General features: G+C 44.9%; 2 protein-coding genes and 1 long non-coding RNA gene across 9 annotated transcripts in view; 2 read left to right on the top strand and 1 right to left on the bottom strand.

Annotated features, from left to right (window-relative positions):
* The window catches only part of dnah10 (dynein axonemal heavy chain 10), a 43,106-nt gene extending 34,821 nt beyond the window's left edge, over positions 1-8,285 (top strand). The window contains exons 62-79 of the mRNA XM_049002949.1: positions 63-210; positions 429-708; positions 800-1,029; positions 1,762-2,035; positions 2,884-2,988; positions 3,269-3,423; positions 3,504-3,658; positions 3,782-3,965; positions 4,104-4,304; positions 4,470-4,679; positions 4,821-4,916; positions 5,188-5,359; positions 5,573-5,704; positions 5,927-6,138; positions 6,896-7,063; positions 7,193-7,373; positions 7,584-7,729; positions 8,029-8,285. Of these exons, the coding sequence (XP_048858906.1) occupies positions 63-210; positions 429-708; positions 800-1,029; positions 1,762-2,035; positions 2,884-2,988; positions 3,269-3,423; positions 3,504-3,658; positions 3,782-3,965; positions 4,104-4,304; positions 4,470-4,679; positions 4,821-4,916; positions 5,188-5,359; positions 5,573-5,704; positions 5,927-6,138; positions 6,896-7,063; positions 7,193-7,373; positions 7,584-7,729; positions 8,029-8,175 (3,196 nt within the window). The 3' untranslated portion in view covers positions 8,176-8,285. The remainder of the gene's footprint in view (positions 1-62; positions 211-428; positions 709-799; positions 1,030-1,761; positions 2,036-2,883; positions 2,989-3,268; positions 3,424-3,503; positions 3,659-3,781; positions 3,966-4,103; positions 4,305-4,469; positions 4,680-4,820; positions 4,917-5,187; positions 5,360-5,572; positions 5,705-5,926; positions 6,139-6,895; positions 7,064-7,192; positions 7,374-7,583; positions 7,730-8,028) is intronic.
* Positions 8,286-9,971: 1,686 nt separating this feature from the next.
* LOC125722895 (uncharacterized) lies at positions 9,972-15,740 on the bottom strand. Its single transcript, XR_007386684.1, has 2 exons — positions 15,487-15,740; positions 9,972-10,496 (listed from the first exon to the last, which is right to left on the bottom strand). It is a non-coding gene; the product is annotated as an uncharacterized LOC125722895 (long non-coding RNA).
* The window catches only part of emid1 (EMI domain containing 1), a 55,540-nt gene continuing 50,924 nt past the window's right edge, over positions 13,073-17,688 (top strand). For 2 of the 7 annotated variants that reach the window (XM_048999112.1, XM_048999087.1), the window contains exon 1: positions 13,131-14,269. In XM_048999112.1, the coding sequence (XP_048855069.1) occupies positions 14,088-14,269 (182 nt within the window). In that variant the 5' untranslated portion in view covers positions 13,131-14,087. Of the gene's footprint in view, positions 14,270-17,688 lie in introns of all 7 variants that reach the window. The other 5 variants (XM_048999072.1, XM_048999079.1, XR_007386683.1 and 2 more) reach the window with 5 other exon arrangements.

The raw sequence follows: 17,688 nt of genomic DNA, 5'->3' as shown, positions 1-17,688 counted from the left end.
GTGGCCAGGGAGGGGGGGGCCTGGGTGTGCATGCCAGCGCTGACTGCGTGACTCTCCCCTAGGTGGGGCTCAGAGGGATTGCCCCCGGACGAGCTGTCGGTGCAGAACGGGATCCTGACCACGAGAGCCAGCCGCTTCCCCATGTGCATTGACCCCCAGCAGCAAGCGCTGAAGTGGATCAAGAAGAAGGAGGAGAAGAACAACCTAAAGGTGCTAAATCATCTTCATCCAAACCGTTCCTGTATCTAAGCTGGCTTCGTGTTCCCATTGCAAAACATTATAAATCATTATCATTCAAATACTTCCTTCTTGTGGCTTGTTTTCTGCTTATTTTACTGATTTGGATCTATAAAAGCAGCAATGTCAAAACAGTGTTCATGGTCATTTCTAACTGTGGTTTTATGTGTTTTATGTACATTTTTTCATAGGTCTCCTCTTTCAATGATCCAGACTTCCTGAAGCAGCTCGAGATGGCCATCAAGTATGGCTTCCCCTTCCTGTTCCAGGATGTAGATGAATACATTGACCCAGTCATAGACAATGTCCTTGAGAAGAACATTAAGGGGCCACAGGGGAGGCAGGTCATTGTGCTTGGAGACAAGGAGGTGGACTATGACCCCAACTTCAAACTTTACCTCAACACAAAGTTGGCCAACCCTAAATATTCGCCTTCAGTTTTTGGGAAGGCAATGGTCATCAATTACACTGGTAGGAAATTGATTATATTAATATAGATTCAGTAGATGTGTAGTATTTTACATCTGAGCAGAACCCAGAAATGCATATGTTTGTTCATCAGTCACTCTGAAGGGTCTTGAGGACCAACTGCTGAGTGTGATTGTGGGCTTTGAGCGCAAGGAGCTGGAGGAGCAGAGGGAATGGCTGATACAGGAGACCAGTGAAAACAAGCATCTGCTGAAGGACTTGGAGGACTCACTGTTGCGTGAGCTGGCCACCTCCACGGGCAACATGCTGGACAACGTGGAGCTGGTGCATATGCTGGAGGAGACCAAGGCCAAAGCCAGTGAGGTGAGGAGCACAGAAGAGAGATTTTAATGATAGTATCTTTCCGATGAACGGGAAGAAGGAAAACTTTAGATTTTGTGAAATATCCGTCTTCCATAAATATATATCTAGTACAGGGTCTCAGTGAGGCAATCTCAAGATGCACAAGGCGAGGAACAGCCTTGCTAGGATAAGAGACCATTGCACAGCACACAGACAATAAAATACAGGAAAACAGGCTTCCCTCCTAATCGTCAGAGTGCTGGACTGCAGAAAGGAATTAATCAAGTAGCAAAAGAAGAGGACGCACTTTGCATGATATGGTTTATTAACCAATTTTTCTGCACAAACACATTGCTTAATAGCCTTATTATGCAAAGTGAGACCTCTTCTTTTGTCACAGCAAACAAACAATATGGACAATTCAGAGACACTGATTTACTTAGCAGTATGTTTTTGGGCTGTGGGAGGAATCTGGAGTACTTGCATGAACCCCAAACACACACAGGAGGAATATACAACCTTCACAAATACCAAGCTGGGAGTGGGATTCAACCACACGACCCTGGACGTTTGGAATAACCAAGTCACAACTGCATCATTAGAGGAAGCACTTTCATACATTCGGTTTTATTTAAAGGCCTCGATGGACACATAACTGAAATGATAGTATAATTAATCTAACAAACGAAAGCTTAATAAGCTCACCCACAGGAATCTCCATAGCCTGTATTAACCTGCGTATTGAATGGGCAGGTGTTTGAGAAGCTGAAGCTTGCAGAGACAACCTCAGCAGACATCGACAAGCTGCGAGACGGCTACCGGCCAGCAGCCAAACGGGGAGCCATCCTCTTTTTCGTGCTGGCGGAGATGGCCCTGGTGAACAGCATGTATCAGTACTCGCTGGCCTCCTTCCTAGAGGTGTTTGACTACTCTCTGCGCAAGTCTCTGCCCGACTCCTCACTACCCAGAAGGCTGAAGAACATCATGAACACCCTCACTCACAACGTCTACAACTATGGCTGTACTGGTAAGAAGGGGGAATATTAGGCAGTGTTTATCTGGGTAACGCTTTACATTAACTGCACCTTCATAATGCTTTTATATTGCATTCATAAAATGTTGTATACAGTAAAAATCCCATTATATTGGACTCGCTTATAACAGGATATCATCTATAATGGACGAGGTCCGCTGGTCCCGGCTGTGCACCTTTAAGAACATGCAGAAAAAGCATCTGTTATAGCGGACTCGCATGTCACGGAATTTCGATTATAACGCACAAACAATTTGGTCCCCAGGGCCTCTTTTAGCTGCAGTTTTGTTCGCTCTAACGGACATGCAGGCCCCGCCTACAAGGCGCGTGGCGTGCCAGTGATATCCAGCGCAGATACGTAGTCGGGATTATTAATAGTCACGCATCTCGTCAGGTAAAGTTGGATTACTACATGTACCGTTTAATAATCTATATACTACGAGTGTGTCTGCTGGGATGAGGCATGAGTAAATGGTGTCCTGTAGTTGTGTTCTGGGCGTACAGCAACTCTGGATATAACGGACTGTTTTGCCAGGTCCCTTGAAGTCAATTAAAATGGGATTTTACTGTATTAAAGTATATTAAAGCTGTTAAGGGATGTTAGGATGTTAAGGTGTACTTGCATGCTGCTTATGAATGTTCTATGAATGCATAATGCATTATGAAGGTGCACTTAATGTAATACGTTACCATAAACTGTGTATCACCCATTTTACACTGAAACATGGTTCACACCTGAAGTTTGAGTATGTTACTCAGCAGGAATTGAACAGGCAACCTCCAGGTTAACGCTCCATGTCTTTAACTGCTATAACACCTACTGCTCCTTTCTCACCACCCAGGACTCTTTGAGAGACACAAGCTTCTATTTTCATTCAACATGACTATTAAGATCGAGCAGCTCGAGGACCGAGCACCACAGGAAGAGCTGGACTTCTTTCTGAAGGGTGACCATTCTGGAGAACTATGCCACATGTCACATGGTCTCTCTGACACACTCACAGTATATGGTTATGGTGATAAACCACGTGGGCAGAACAGGTGCACAGCAGGGTTGCTAGGAAATAGAACGGGATGAAGGAAACCTAAAATGTGCTGGAAACTGCTTAAGAAGAACAAAAGTTTGGAATACACTCAAAGCTCTACCTGTTTCTTTACCTACTTCAGATTTCCTTGACATACGTCAGATTTCCCTGATGTAATTTCTTGTGTCCCCTTCCTGAATAGGGAATATGTCCCTCGAGAAAAGCAAGCGGAAGAAGCCGTCCCTGTGGCTGCCAGACCAGGGCTGGGAGGACGTCATTCGGCTCTCCGAGCTTTTCCCTGCTCAATTTGGCACTTTGCCCGACGATGTGGAGAAGCACACCGATCAATGGAAAATGGTGGGTCTGGCCACCTGGTACATTTCCCTCTTCTTACGTGGTCTTTCATAATGTTCCCTTTAATTGCTTTTTCTTTTCAGTGGTATGACCTGGATGCGCTGGAGCAAGCTCCTTTCCCAATGATGTATGAAGACAAGCTGACCGCCTTCCAGCGCCTCCTGCTGCTGCGTTGTTTCCGTGTGGATCGAGTTTATCGTGCCGTCGCTGACTACGTTACAATCACCATGGGAGAGAAGTGAGTAGAAACAATCGGATGCTTATTCATCCACTTGTTGAATATGTTTGTTTAAATTTAGAATTTACCAGCTTCAAAGCCAAGTTTGAATGCATGTTTTCACTCCCTTCTGTTGCCCCCTAGGTATGTACAACCACCAGTGATAAGTTTTGAGGCAATCTTTGAGCAGAGTACTCCAAACTCCCCAATCATCTTCATCCTAAGCCCTGGCTCAGACCCTGCCAGTGATCTCATAAAGCTGGCCGAAAAGTCAGGATTCGGGGATAGCCGACTCAGGTTCCTGGCTATGGGGCAGGGACAGGAGAAGGTATGGGGCAGGATTTCAGTCTGAGCATGGTGCAGATTACAGTTTTTTTGGGCTCACTTGACCCTACAGGCATTGAAGACACAGAAATGACTGGTCTTAAAACTTCAGTGTGGGTAAATGTTTACATGTATCCATCAGGTGGCGCTGCAGTTGTTGGAGACAGCTGTGTCCCGGGGACAGTGGTTGATGTTACAGAACTGTCACCTGTTGGTGAAGTGGCTAAAGGAGCTGGAAAAGGCACTGGAGAGGATCACAAAGCCCCATCCTGACTTCCGTCTGTGGCTCACCACTGACCCTATCAAAGACTTTCCTATTGGCATCCTGCAGAAGTCCCTCAAGGTACAAACTCCTGCATGTCACCTTGAAGCAGATCCATAGCCTCAAATAAACTTCATGGGGTGTCTTGAAACCCTACCAATAGGCCCCCCTCAGTAATTCACTTTTCTTTCAGTCAGATGGGAATTGAACAGCAGTCTGGTTGCCTGGTCTTCTCCCCTAACACAGGTGGTTACAGAGCCGCCCAATGGGCTAAAACTGAACATGAGGGCAACCTACTTTAAGATTTCCAATGAAACGCTGATGAAGTGCCCCCATCCAGCCTACCGTAGCCTAGTCTATGTGCTGGCCTTCTTCCATGGCGTGGTGCAGGAGCGCCGTAAGTATGGCAAGATTGGCTGGAATGTCCCCTACGACTTCAACGAATCAGACTTTCAGGTGGGTTCACCGAATCTTCTACTGTTCTCCATAAGCTTTCAGAAACTTTTGTAGTGAAGATCCAAATAAAATTACCAAATAATGGTGAAAATGCGATGTTCTGGGTTAATGATCTATTATCTGTGAATCCTGGTTTCTCAGGTGTGCATGGAAATCCTGAACACGTACCTGACCAAAGCATATACTCAAGGGGATGACAGAATCCCATGGGGGAGCCTGAAATACCTCATTGGGGAGGTGAGTCTGATTGTTCAGTAAGTAATTCAGTAAGTTCATCACACCTTGAACTGAATGGCAGATGTACTAAACCAATATAACATGATCAAAAGTAATGATCATGTGACTAATAAAAGATTATGTAGTCTTGTATGAGATGGAATGCTGGGGGGTACATGATTTTCCACAGTGCTTCCTTCATGCTGTCACAAGCGGCCTCTTACCAATAAATCCTGCACCAAGAAATGTTAGCTTTGTTTCTGCCCCCACCAACCTATCCCCCCACCCCCAGGTGATGTATGGGGGCCGGGCCATCGACAGCTTCGACCGGAGGATCCTCACTGTCTACATGGACGAATACCTTGGAGACTTCATCTTTGACACCTTCCAGCCGTTTCACTTCTTCCACAATGACGAGGTGGACTACAGGATTCCACCCGATGGCTTCAAGGAGACCTTTGTTGGTGTGTTGTGGTCTTTATCAGCTGATGTAGTCTTTACCCTTAGATATTGCTTAACAGAGATGTGGTCCAACAGTTTGTTGTTTGTGCAAAAAAATACGCAGTCTTTTGACTATAACTTATATGAAGCAAAAACTATCCTAGTAAAAGTAAAGAAATTTTGAAAGTCGCATTTCTGCACATGCCTGGGCCTGAAAGATGCTGTGTGTCATCCAGGGGAGATCGAGCTCCTGCCACTGGCCAACACGCCGGAAGTGTTTGGGCTGCATCCCAATGCTGAGATCGGCTACTATACACAGGCTGCACGTGACATGTGGGCTCACCTCATTGAACTACAGCCCCAGACTGGTAACCATGTGACCCACCCTCCTCCAGCAGCTTTATATTTTTCTATATATTTCTAACATGCAGCATCCCTTATACCCCCAGGGCTTATAAACTAAACCAACCAATCATATCTGATGAGCTCACACCGAGCATATATGACAGGACAAATTCATTGAGAGTTCTGCCCATTACTAGAATTGAATATAGGCCTTGATATCTTCTACAATGATCGTTCCCCTTCAGGTGAGACTGGCGGGGGCGTCAGCCGGGAGGAATACATCGGCCAGGTGGCGCGTGATATCCAGAGCAAGCTGCCCAAACGCTTCGACCTGGATGTTATCCGCAAAGGCCTGGGCCCCCACGTGTCTCCCACCTCGGTTGTGCTGCTGCAGGAGCTGGAACGCTTCAACAGGCTGGTGTTGCGAATGGGCCGATCACTGGCTGAGCTGCAGAGGGTGAGCTTGGCAGGTGGGGGAGGGGTGATCAAGGGAGAGTCTGATGTGTTTAGTAGGAGTGTAACGGTACACGTATTCGTACTGAAAATTTTTGGTTCGGTACGCATATGTACTGAACGAATGCAGCAAATGCGGAACCTTTGTATGTTTGTGATTTTCCCCCGAGCAACTTTCGGAAAGGGGCAGATGAAGCCGCGCCAGTACGCATACGGTCGTCCTAATGTGAAGCTGGAAGTTGTTAACGTGAATACAAGTACAGCACAGGTATTTTTTTAATGCTGCACCATAGCGGATATTTATTTTTATTAACTTGAGAGAATATTTATCTTGATTTATTTTTAAGTAAAACAAAAAAACGAAAAAGTTCGTTTTAGTTTTTTATTAGTAGGTTGCAGCAGTATCGACAGTTTTTATTTAAGAAAGACAGGCATCCTTTGTTTAGTAGACCACTGATTAATGAAGAAAAAAAGCCAGTTTATGTTTTGCTTCTTTTACCCCCACTGTACGGAAAATGTACCGAACTGTAACGCCAAAGCCGAGGTACATACCGAACCGTGATTTTTGTGTACCGTTACACCCCTAGTGTTTAGGCAAGACACCTACAGGACTACAGGCAATGCTGAGTGAGTGGCTCTCTTCTCCTTGCACATCGAGTTACTCAATAAAGCCAGTAGCCCATAGAGCAAACACGAACATGTCAGAGGGACATGTGTCTTTGCTTCGGTGTTGTTCCATGTGTGCCCCATATGCGCCCTAGGCCCTGGCTGGTGAGGTGGGCATGAGCAGTGAGCTCGATGAAGTGGGTCGTGCCCTCTTTAATGGACAGATCCCCTCCATCTGGAGGAGGCTGGCTCCTGACACTCTGCAGTCCCTAGGAAACTGGATGCCTCATTTCCAGAGGAGGTTTGATCAGTACAGCTCCTGGGTGAGTTTCGACCACTCCACAGACAGTAGCATCTCCAGGAGAGAGTAGTATCAAGTCCACTTAAAGCTGTGTTGTGCAGACCAAATTAACAGTGTCTGTGTGTGCTGCTGTCTGGGTGGGGTCACACAGATAGAGGATGGAGAGCCCAGAGTGATGTGGCTATCAGGGCTGCACATCCCGGAGTCATATCTCACAGCTCTGGTCCAGGCCACCTGCCGCAAAAATGGCTGGCCTCTGGACCGGTCCACACTCTACACACAAGTGACCCAGTACAGATCTGAAGAGGAGGTCAACGAGCGACCTGGCCAGGGTGAGCTCACTGCATAAAAATTATGGTTCCACAAATTTCTCATCTGGGAATGGACATATTCTTTTCATACAACAAACAGACTTTAGGACCAAAATGATTTTTTATGTGAAAATGTATATACAAATATCTATCCTAATATTCAAGACAGTTTTACACATCCATGTCTGTGGTTTAATGCCTTGTGCGGTAATGACAGCCCTGCTCTCCTAGGCTGTTTCGTGTCAGGCCTGTACTTGGAAGGTGCTGACTGGGATGTGGAGAACGCGTGTCTGGTGCGTAGCAAGCCTAAAGTGCTTGTGGCCCAATTGCCTATTCTCAAAGTCATCCCCATTGAAGCACATCGCCTCAAGTTACAGGTAGGGGGCAGTGTGTCATCATTCTCTTAATTTGAGCACCCTATTTAGCAGATGATTCCAAGCGCAGTCCTAACCCAGAGACCCACTAGCAATCTGCTGATTTCTGTCCTCTCATTGGCAGCACTAAGCCTAGTAGCATTAACTTGATCATTTTAATGAACTTTATATATTTCTAACATCTTTCGCATTACTGGTTTTGCTGCCCCAAGGGAAACCACAGCTTCACATAAGCTTTGTTACATTTTTTGAAGCTCTGTAATGCCTTGTCCTTCACTCCGGTGTGTGTATTTCCTGTGCAGAACACACTGCGGACCCCTGTGTACACGACCTCCATGAGGAGGAACTCCATGGGGGTGGGCCTAGTGTTTGAAGCAGACCTCTTTACCACAAAGCACATCTCTCATTGGGTGCTGCAGGGTGTTTGTCTATGCCTTAATGCCGACTGAAGGTCTGTGTATCATTCCATCTGTCTTTGCCTTAATGGACACCGAATGACGATTTTTCTGACTGTTCATTTCTTAATGCTAACTGAGGATCTGTTTGTAGTGTCTATCAACCTGTCTGATCATCTGTCCATACTTTAATGCTGAGTTTCACATCACCCATTGTGTCACATGTCCTTAGTGGCTCAGGGCTAAATGTGGATAGCCTGTATTGTCTGTCTCTGACTCTTTATCAATATTCTGGTAAGTAATCATGTTAATTTATCTTCAGTTAAATTGAATTAATCTTCAGTTAAATTGCAGGCTTTGGTTTGCTGGGTTGAAAAAACCTGTCATTTTTCATATTGTAGAATACTTTCTAAATGTTTTTTTAATATTAAATGCAACTCTTTCTGGATTTTTGTGGATTTATTGTGTAGTATCATATTTTCACAATATAATAAGAAATTAAACTGTCATAGTTATTTTTTGATTCTCAGTTCATTCTTTCAGTAGTGATTTACAACAATTCAGGGTGGCCCATTGCCGGCTGAAGCTGAAGCCCTGGGCAAGCTTGAGTTTTCTTCCGCTTTGGGTGGTCACCTGCTTCACCTAATGGCAGGCATGGAGTGGGACAGCTCAGGAGATTTCTGGCCAAAAATAGGCCATCTTGTCTTCGTTCTGGGGGAACTTTGATGAGTGATGCCACAGTTCAGGTCTTAAATTTATTATTGACATTTCAAGAAGAAAATAAATAAATAGCATATTGAACTGATAAAGCAGTCTGACGTTTTCAGCCCTGCCTGGTCTCTTTCTAACATCCCTCATTTCATAACCTCCAGTGATAGGCAATAGTAAGTGATGAGTTGGGGCACCACGCTCACTTAGTTCTAATGACAAGTGATTACACTGACACCTGAGTATTTGCACGTTTCTCTATGCAGAGCAACTGTGGTCTATTGTGTGTATGTATGTGTGTGTGTGTGTGTGCATGAGAAAACTCGCTGGTTAACATTCTGAAGTGTTGTAGAGTTTTAAAGCTGTAAAATTATTTTGTTTCTGACCAGCTGTGTTTTTATCTTGTCACGTTACTTTGCTTCTGACCGGCTATGAGGCCCATCGGGAATGCTCCTGAACCTCCCAGTGGGCCACTCTGGGCCTGCCTAATGGGTTGGCCAGCACTGGGGTAGACATTCCTGTTTATGAGCCAAAGGGAACTTTGGATTCCAGTGCCGTGACAGGTATAGTAGTGGTTAAAGCAGACCTAGGCTTATCGACTGAGAAAGGCATTAACCCACACGTCTCCAGTAAAACATCTGACGACTAAACATCTCAACAACGTTACTTAGTCTCACTAAGCATACCTCCTAGCCAATAGGTGGCAGCAAAATGGCACGAGTGCAATCAAGGCAGGCGAGCGTAAGGAGGACCACTTTTCCCCAGTCACTCTGGAGTAAGACCAGGGGTTGTTCAAAGCCATCCTGGTCTCCTCTAACCCCAGCCCTTGCTATTTTTTATTTCTAAGGACAAGTGATTCTGTTAAACCACTTTTGCTTTTATGGTTGTTGATACTTTGCACTGGCATTACAGCTAGGGCTAGACTTAAGGTTTGCTTTAGGGTTGAGGTCGGGGTTAGGGTTTCAGTTAGCAATATGGAAAATGTTAACATCGGCATCATGGCCAGGCTTAGGGTTGGAATTACAGTTTTGGCCAGTGTTAGGGTTAGTGATACCATTATAGTGAAAAAAAAACATGAAACGTGCATAAAGTCAGTTAAAATTTTAAATAGAAATATTTTCCTAGGAACTGGAACAATACAATAGATTCAAGATGATTTATTGGCCATGTGCAACAAAATTCTTATTTGTTCAGCCACATAGAGTACAAAGAATTATAGTATACAAATAGATAACAGACATCCAACTGTGGAGTAAATAGCGCATCACAAGTCACACACAATGGAAGTAATATTGCAGATGTGCAGACTTAGCTATCGATGAAGATGATGGCCTACAGGGAGAGACCGTTGCATGCTGTGGCACCCTTCCTGCAGCTCTGCCACCTCACTCCTGTTAGCACGTTCATTATTGGTGATGACACCCATGGAGTCGTTTAAAAAGTTGATTATACAGTTTCTTAAAGTAATAAATAAAGAGGAAGTACAGCCTTGGGCTCAGCTAGCGGCCTTGAGGAGTCCCCATGTTGATGAACACTGGGGATGGGATTTCACCAGCTTGGGTCTGTCTGCCAGGAAGCTCAGGACCCAGCCACAGATATTGCTGCCGAGGCCCAGTTTCCGGAGGTTTCCCACCATGTTGTCCAGGAGGATGGTGTTATTATCTGAGCTGAAATCAGCAAATAATATTATAGATTAGATGTTCCACTTGTACAGGTGTTCAGAGGTGGTGTGAAGGACAATCAGACGGACATCATCATCTGGAGAATCTGAAACAACGCCATTGATGTGCCACATGACCAGTCTGTCTATGCACCTTATGACCATTGGGGCTCATGCCACTGGAAAGTGGGGCCGCTGTACAGGTGGGGGAAGCTAGGATGATTCCAAGAGTCCCTGAGTGAGGGGGCCCTAAAACGTTTGGAACATAATAGGATTGGTCTGGGTTGGGACCACGATATGATATGTATTCATAGGGCCCAAAATCTCTAGTAGTCATGCAAACATGACACCTCTGATATTTTCAGCGATGGCCCAACTGCCGTCCTCCAGGAATACAGTGGACAGGAACAGAGATATTGGAGATGTCAGGGAAAACAGGAGCTCTGCATCTTGGCATGCAGCTGGTTTTTCCAGTAATTGATTAACAATACAGCATCAGTGAATAATATCGTGACCTACCATATTAAATATTGTGCTGCAAAACCTGCATTGCACTTGGCATTGGGTCTAAGATTAGGGTTAGCATTACAGATATCGCTGGAATTTAGGTTATTACCATTGTAATTTTAGCTAGACTTACATCTGGGCTAGGATTATGGTTATAAGTCAGGGTTGGTATAACCTTCAGGGTTAGGGCTTATGGCTTTGGTTAAGGTTAGGTTTAGCATAAGGTATTAGGAATTGGGCCAGGCTTTGGGTCACATTTACCATCATAACTGGTAAAATGGTTACGTTACACTGTGCAGCTTTATGTTGCATCACTCTGCTGCGTGAGGGGGTGGATTTAGGCAAAGAAGTCTGCTTTGTATTAATTTTGGGAAAATCCTTACCTTGCGTCTCCAGGTAATATTTCTTCTTCATCCATTTCCTCCCCTATATAGAGCTAATACATTTGGGACTATTTTGGGGTTGAGGCTCAGTCATAGGAAATTCCATTCAGACTGCACGCTCTTTTTATACATATTCCATGCACACGGACATGCAATATATTCTTTAGGTTAGATATTGCAGATTCAATCCCCATACGTTTACTTCAGCGATACACTACATTTAATATTATAAACTGATTTTACTCTATAAATGCACGTATCACATTAAATTTTCCAGAGTTTAATGTAATTCAGAGGCATTCTTGGGGCATGATGATTTCATAGGCGTTAGGGATTGTGGTGAAGCAAAACTGGAGCGAGCAGAGCTGGGACAAAGATAAGCATTAATATCTGCCATTTTTCTCCCTTCGCATACAATTAAAGTGAATGAAAAGTCTCACAAGGCACATTGGTTGTAAATGCTTTAGTTAACTGTCTTGCTTCGTTAACACAGCTGCAATAAGTTTAAAGGAAGGCAGAGAGGGTTGCGGTTACCACACCTCATCCTATGTAAACTGCTTACTTGCGACCTTCGCAAATCAGCAGATAACATCCCTGCGCGGCAGTCCTGAATTAAAAGCTGTGATCAAAGAGCCGCTGCTGGACCACAGGAAGGCCTGCCGTGGACGCGCCCAAAACCCATCAATAGGAAAGGCAGAAGAGGATCTTGGGTATTTTTTCATGACTACACAGCAGATTTTTTAAAGGAGCGTCAAACTGCATAAATGCATCTCAATCGAAGGAAAATTGGGTTACATATGTTCGACTGTGAAGAAAGAAAAGAACTACAAGCGGCCAGAAACTCTTAAACGAATGCAACCTCCCCCGTCCTCCCCCCTGGAAATGAAGATTATTTTCAGCTGCGCAAGACTGGAGGGATTTACGTTAACCCTAAACTCCCAGTTCCTGCTTGGCACTGGTTGCATGGCGGAGCCGTGAAGCGCAGGGGGGAGGGTGCCCCAAAAATATATAAATGACCGTGCTACTTATACCATCCAGCTCCCCTCACGGCCATTTCCGCTGGCGGCGATCAAGCCCTGGCACTGGACATAGAGTTGGCTGTACCTAGCTAATGTGTTTTTTTTTTTTTTAAATGATCAGCTGTCATGTATGCAATCCAGAATGCAAATATTGCATCCTTCACCCATTTGTGTGCCGATTTGGATCAGACCCTTGACCAACATGGATACTTAATATGCAGTTTCCAAAGTGCATGCGAGTCCCTTGCAGGTGCCAGCCCCACTTTTCTGTTACTTCTAGGGACATGCTTGGTGTTACCTTAATTACCTGTCCTATTTATTTATTTTCTACGAAGTCAGAGTAAGAATTTTTAACTGTCCTCAAATGTACAGACCTACGTCGCTTCTCATCGTGCAAAACGTGCAGGGTGTTTTCTGAGCGTCATCAATCGCTCGGCTTCTGCATGTTAATTATACTTTGTATTACGAATAATTGATTTGGAAACTGATGTAACTTAATACCCAGTTTTTCCGCAGGCGACTGTTTTAAGGCTGCCCGGCTGCTTTAGTCTGGAGCACATTCAGCTGTGTTCGGAAGCGATGCGCCCCTGACCGGCCAGCGGTTAAAGTGACCATGCCCATGTGATCGCTCACCTGGAATAATATCACGGAGCTCCGACCAAAGGGCCCAAAAGCCACTTATGTCATACATTTTATCTTGCACTTTCACAGGCAAGCGATCACGGAACAGGAATGATCTGCATGGACTGAGATTGCTCGCTTTTATGAATCACTTCCGATGAAAGTGTCCGGGCGCCAGCACTAAAAATATTATTTTAGATACAGACAGTGCTTCCAGAAACAAACCGTGGCCACGAATAAAAAAAGGGCTTTGATTTAAGTCAATAATGCACGACTTTTATTACCCGTTTTACGATTAAACGCCCCCCTTTTAACAGCCGTATTTGAAAACTTTTATTTCAGGGTCAATTGGTGTAGTGAATCCTTTATTTTCCCCTATAGAAAATCACAGTATCGTCAGTAAATAAGGTGATCAAACAGAAAGCCGACAGTATTCCTGGTCAGTTTAGTGTTAACAATGACGAGCGATAAAAACCAAGGATCCGAAGCTGTAATTTTAGTGCGCCTTGTCCTCGGTGAAAGGGTGAAACGGGGAATGGGGAGGGTAACAAAAGCGAGAACCGAAGGGTTGCGCTTTTTAATGACTCGGTGAGACTGCATAACAAGCCTCTCACCTATTGTGAGAGTCTACTTGAAATAGGCAGGGAGAGGAGAGGAGGGGACGATCGCAAGGGAAGGCAGGGCTGGGGGATCGGTCGGTCATTGTGTGAACCAGACCACCATCCACACATCGGACAAATTAAACTGCTGCTGTGAAGCTCAGGAGGGACTGGAGTTTCATGTCAAAGGCTACTACTGCCTGCCTTTTATTACTTCTGAAATTAAGTGTCTGGTCTTGCTTGAGTTGTGACAGCGGTGATATATTTTGATCTGGCTGTTGCACTGTATTGGCGTTTATTTTCTTATTATTGTTTAATTAGCCTATTGTTTTATTGGCAAGTGCGATGCTCATCCACTCAGTGAACCGGAAATCTTGAACCTGACGCGCACTCCTCTTAATCTTATCCACTTTTCCCATTGGGACATTTTTTCGGATTTTAATTTTTTCCTACCGCTAACACTGCGGCAATGGGAGCGCTTCTGGGGGACTTGGTGCCGGCGGTGTGCCGCAAAAGTTTCCACTGGATTGCGCTGGTCCTGTGGTTCACCTCCGGCGTACTGGGGACGTGGGGAACGGGACTGTACAAGTACCAATCCGGGACACATCTTAAAGAGCCGTCGGGGGCTGCAAGTGCCCTCTATCAGAGAAGGTATGTATATGTTAAAATGAACATTAAGAAACAAAGTTCGTTTCAACTAGGAAAATGTGTGTACTGTATAGACTGTTGCCTGCATTTTATGTGCATACAATATTCATCTTTAGATACCGTAGCCTAATATTTTACCACGGATTACCGCAAACCATTTCACCAACTTCAAAGCCCGACATTAGTCTATAACTTTTACAGAGCTAATTAAAGGAGGCACAGTCCTTTGCAGCATCTCTCACATTGTTTCCGAGAATGGAGTCTATAATTAACGATGAGGAAAGATAAAAGGCCGCATAGACGGTGACACCGAGCGTAAATCATTCATGCATCCATCTTACAGCCGCTTGTCCTGCTATAGGGGTCGCGGGGACGAACGTAAATCAATGTTTGTGTAGCTATACCTGCACCGATTATAACATAGAATGTGCAATAGCATGTCATACGAAAATTAAATAGTTGAAATAAATGTAAGTAGCTACGTAGCGCGTTTCCCATTTTTGTTGCTTCGTTTTGCTAAAGTTGATTTAATTTGGGGTAAAATTTGGATTTCTTGTTTCCCTATATATCTATACACCTGTCCACTACCCACTGTTCTCCCTTTATCTCTCACGCACGTCCTTCTTGTGTCAACACCAGTTTAAGTCTCTTGTTAGTGGAGCAAATGTCTCCTCTTCAACTTTTTTTTTTTAATTACCGTACCACTGTTTTTATGACAGTAATAACTTAATTTGAGTAGATGTGCAAGCCGCTTTTTCCCCCATTCGTATCCTCGATATTTTGATTTATCTTCTTGGGTGATGCCGTACGTTGGCTAAGTTACTAGTATAACATTTCAATGAAGCTGTTTTTGCCAGATCTTATAAACTGGGACCTGCAGCCCTGTGGTGCAGTTTCTTTAGCCTCCGTGACACCTGACGTCCCATTATGTCAGGAAAAAATTGTTAGGAGCTGAGAATAAATACTTCTGTGCCTACTTGCATAAGTGTATTTTACCGCATATCTCGGTTTGCAGCATATCAGCTTTTCATAATCCCCACCGGCGTGTGGCTGTGCCTTAAGTTTCGCGCTGCGATCCGCTTTGTTGCGTGTCAGCGTCGTTGGCGATTGTGGCTGCTTTTGGAGACTCAGACTAAACACGAACAAATCACCAGAATCCACTTATCTTTTTAAAGCATGCGGGCTTCGACACGATCGGGTTTCCTTAACCAAATATTTACCCTTGAATCTGAATTACATCCTGTTACGGACGTTGTGCTCATCCTGTCCCGGGCTTCGCAGGTGGTGCGCCGGGGTCGAGGCTCCGGTCATCCGTCTTCCACCTCCTTCCCACCCCTGGCGGTCCAACGCCACGACAAGCGGACCTGTTTACTAGACAGCGGCAGCTGTGCTCCACGCGTCCGGGTTTTAAGTCGTTTATACACCCAGCTTCCAAACAACTGAAGTGAGTGTGTTTTTGCAGAGCCTGTGTGGTCACGGCTGCGGTGATTTAATTCATCTGCTGTTGATGGTTCAAATGCGCTGTGCATATACTAAAAGGCAAATGAAATGGCGCAAATTTACGGTTACATGTAATGAAGATTGAAGGCAAGGGAGGACACTCAGACCACCATGCATTTTAGGACGTATAATTCCTTAAAACACAAAAATTAATACCCCTCTTCATCTTTACTACATTTTGACAAGTGACTGAGTAGAAACAAAAATCTGGGTGAGCCTATCAGATCAGAAACATAACTAATTGAAATCTGAGATGTCAGTTACACAGGCACTGGAGTATAGCCACGTGCAAATTGCCTTGTACCATAAGAACGTTTAATTTCTGTCATAATTAGCTGTGTTGGAATCACTACCGACAATACAAGCCCAGCACGGTGGGGCAAATCAGTGTGTTGCCCATGAAAACAAGGTTAAACATACAGATGCTTACCATCATGAGTGAATCATGAGTCAGTTCCACTCACACCTAACAAGAGCTTTTATAGTCAGAGTTTAAAGCAGGGCTTCCTGTTTCAGCCAGCTCTGTTCTCTAAGGTCGGCCCCTGGGGGTCATTAGCCCCTGACCCCTGTGTGTTGCTTTTGGAATCTACTCCTTGACCTCATCCACTATTCTTGCCAATCATCCAGTGAGTTGACTCACAATCTCTCAGCTTACCCATTAACCTGTTTGGATATTTTTACCGAAAACTTTTCAGACAAACTGCTTAACCCTAAAGTTAGTAAGGGGAATGACAGCCTTCTGCCCATGATACAGATCTTTCACTGTACAGGACAATCAAACAATATGTAAAATATGCCCAGCAGTAAATTCAGTGGTTCCTGACAACTCATCACTCACAAGTGCCAAAATTAACATCGTTACAATTGATTGAATTGGAAAGTTATGCAAACAGATATGTCTTCTGTGTACTAAAACTGATATTAATTTTTTATAATTTTTTTGCATTGAATGTGTCAGTTCGACCGCACATTTTTTAAGTGCCGTTACTAACCGCAGCAAGACTTGACAATTGATGGAAACTGATTGCAAGTGGATTCTGTCATATGCAAAGCAGGTTATTTTTTTTTTCAATAAAACCTCTTTTCTGGCAAAGTACGCACATCTGTTTTCTAGGAGTTACTGTCTTATCCGGGAAATTCCCTTCAAAATGTGTCCCCACAAAGATGCCAGAATGTGGTCATGCATGCAGTAAATGCACCCAGACGCTGGCTTGCTTATACAGTGATAAGTGACGGGGGGGAGGGGATAGGGAAGAGAGGCCTGGGGGGGGGGTCATCATCTCCCCCCTCAACCCCCCTGGTAGTCATCTGTACTCTAAAAGCCCTCAGTAAGCTCTTCACAACTTCGGTCGTCTCATTGAAGATCTGTTGGTGTTTTCTGTTCCTTTTCAGTGAACCACAGCAAATTGTTTTTTTTTCCTCAAAAAGACCACCCCCCCCCCCCCCCCCCCCGACTGCGCTCTGCTGGGCCTTTAAGGTAGAGATATCCCACCCCTAGCCCCAATACATCTTTGAACCTGGCTGAGGAACTCAACACAAAGACCTATTGCTAATTTCACTCCCCCGGCATTACCATGATGGCCGCCCCCTGTACCGTCTATTACCCACCCACTCCAGCTTTCCGTTAAGACGGTCCTTCACATGCAGTACTGTCTCCATGAGACTGATTGAGATTTTTCACTCTTTTTATGCAGAATTCATTTCTCTGGTGAATTTATCTCCAAGTCGTGTGACTGATTTCATGCCCCCCCCCCCCAGTCCCCCACAGACGACCCAAATCAGCCTGACATCCGCGGTGCTCCAGTGTCTATCCAGCACATGAACTTGCCCTACTGAGCTTCCGCTTCCCCTCCACTTGTGGATTTCAGGGAGCAGATTCACCCCCCCCCCTTGCACCCCCCCCCCTTGCACCCCCCTGGCCC

The sequence above is a fragment of the Brienomyrus brachyistius genome, chromosome 2 (genome assembly GCF_023856365.1).
Source record: "Brienomyrus brachyistius isolate T26 chromosome 2, BBRACH_0.4, whole genome shotgun sequence".
Classification (NCBI taxonomy): Eukaryota; Metazoa; Chordata; class Actinopteri; order Osteoglossiformes; family Mormyridae; genus Brienomyrus; species Brienomyrus brachyistius.
The sequence above is the reverse complement of the archived record's forward strand: the minus strand, read 5'-3'. Positions and strand labels throughout refer to the sequence as shown.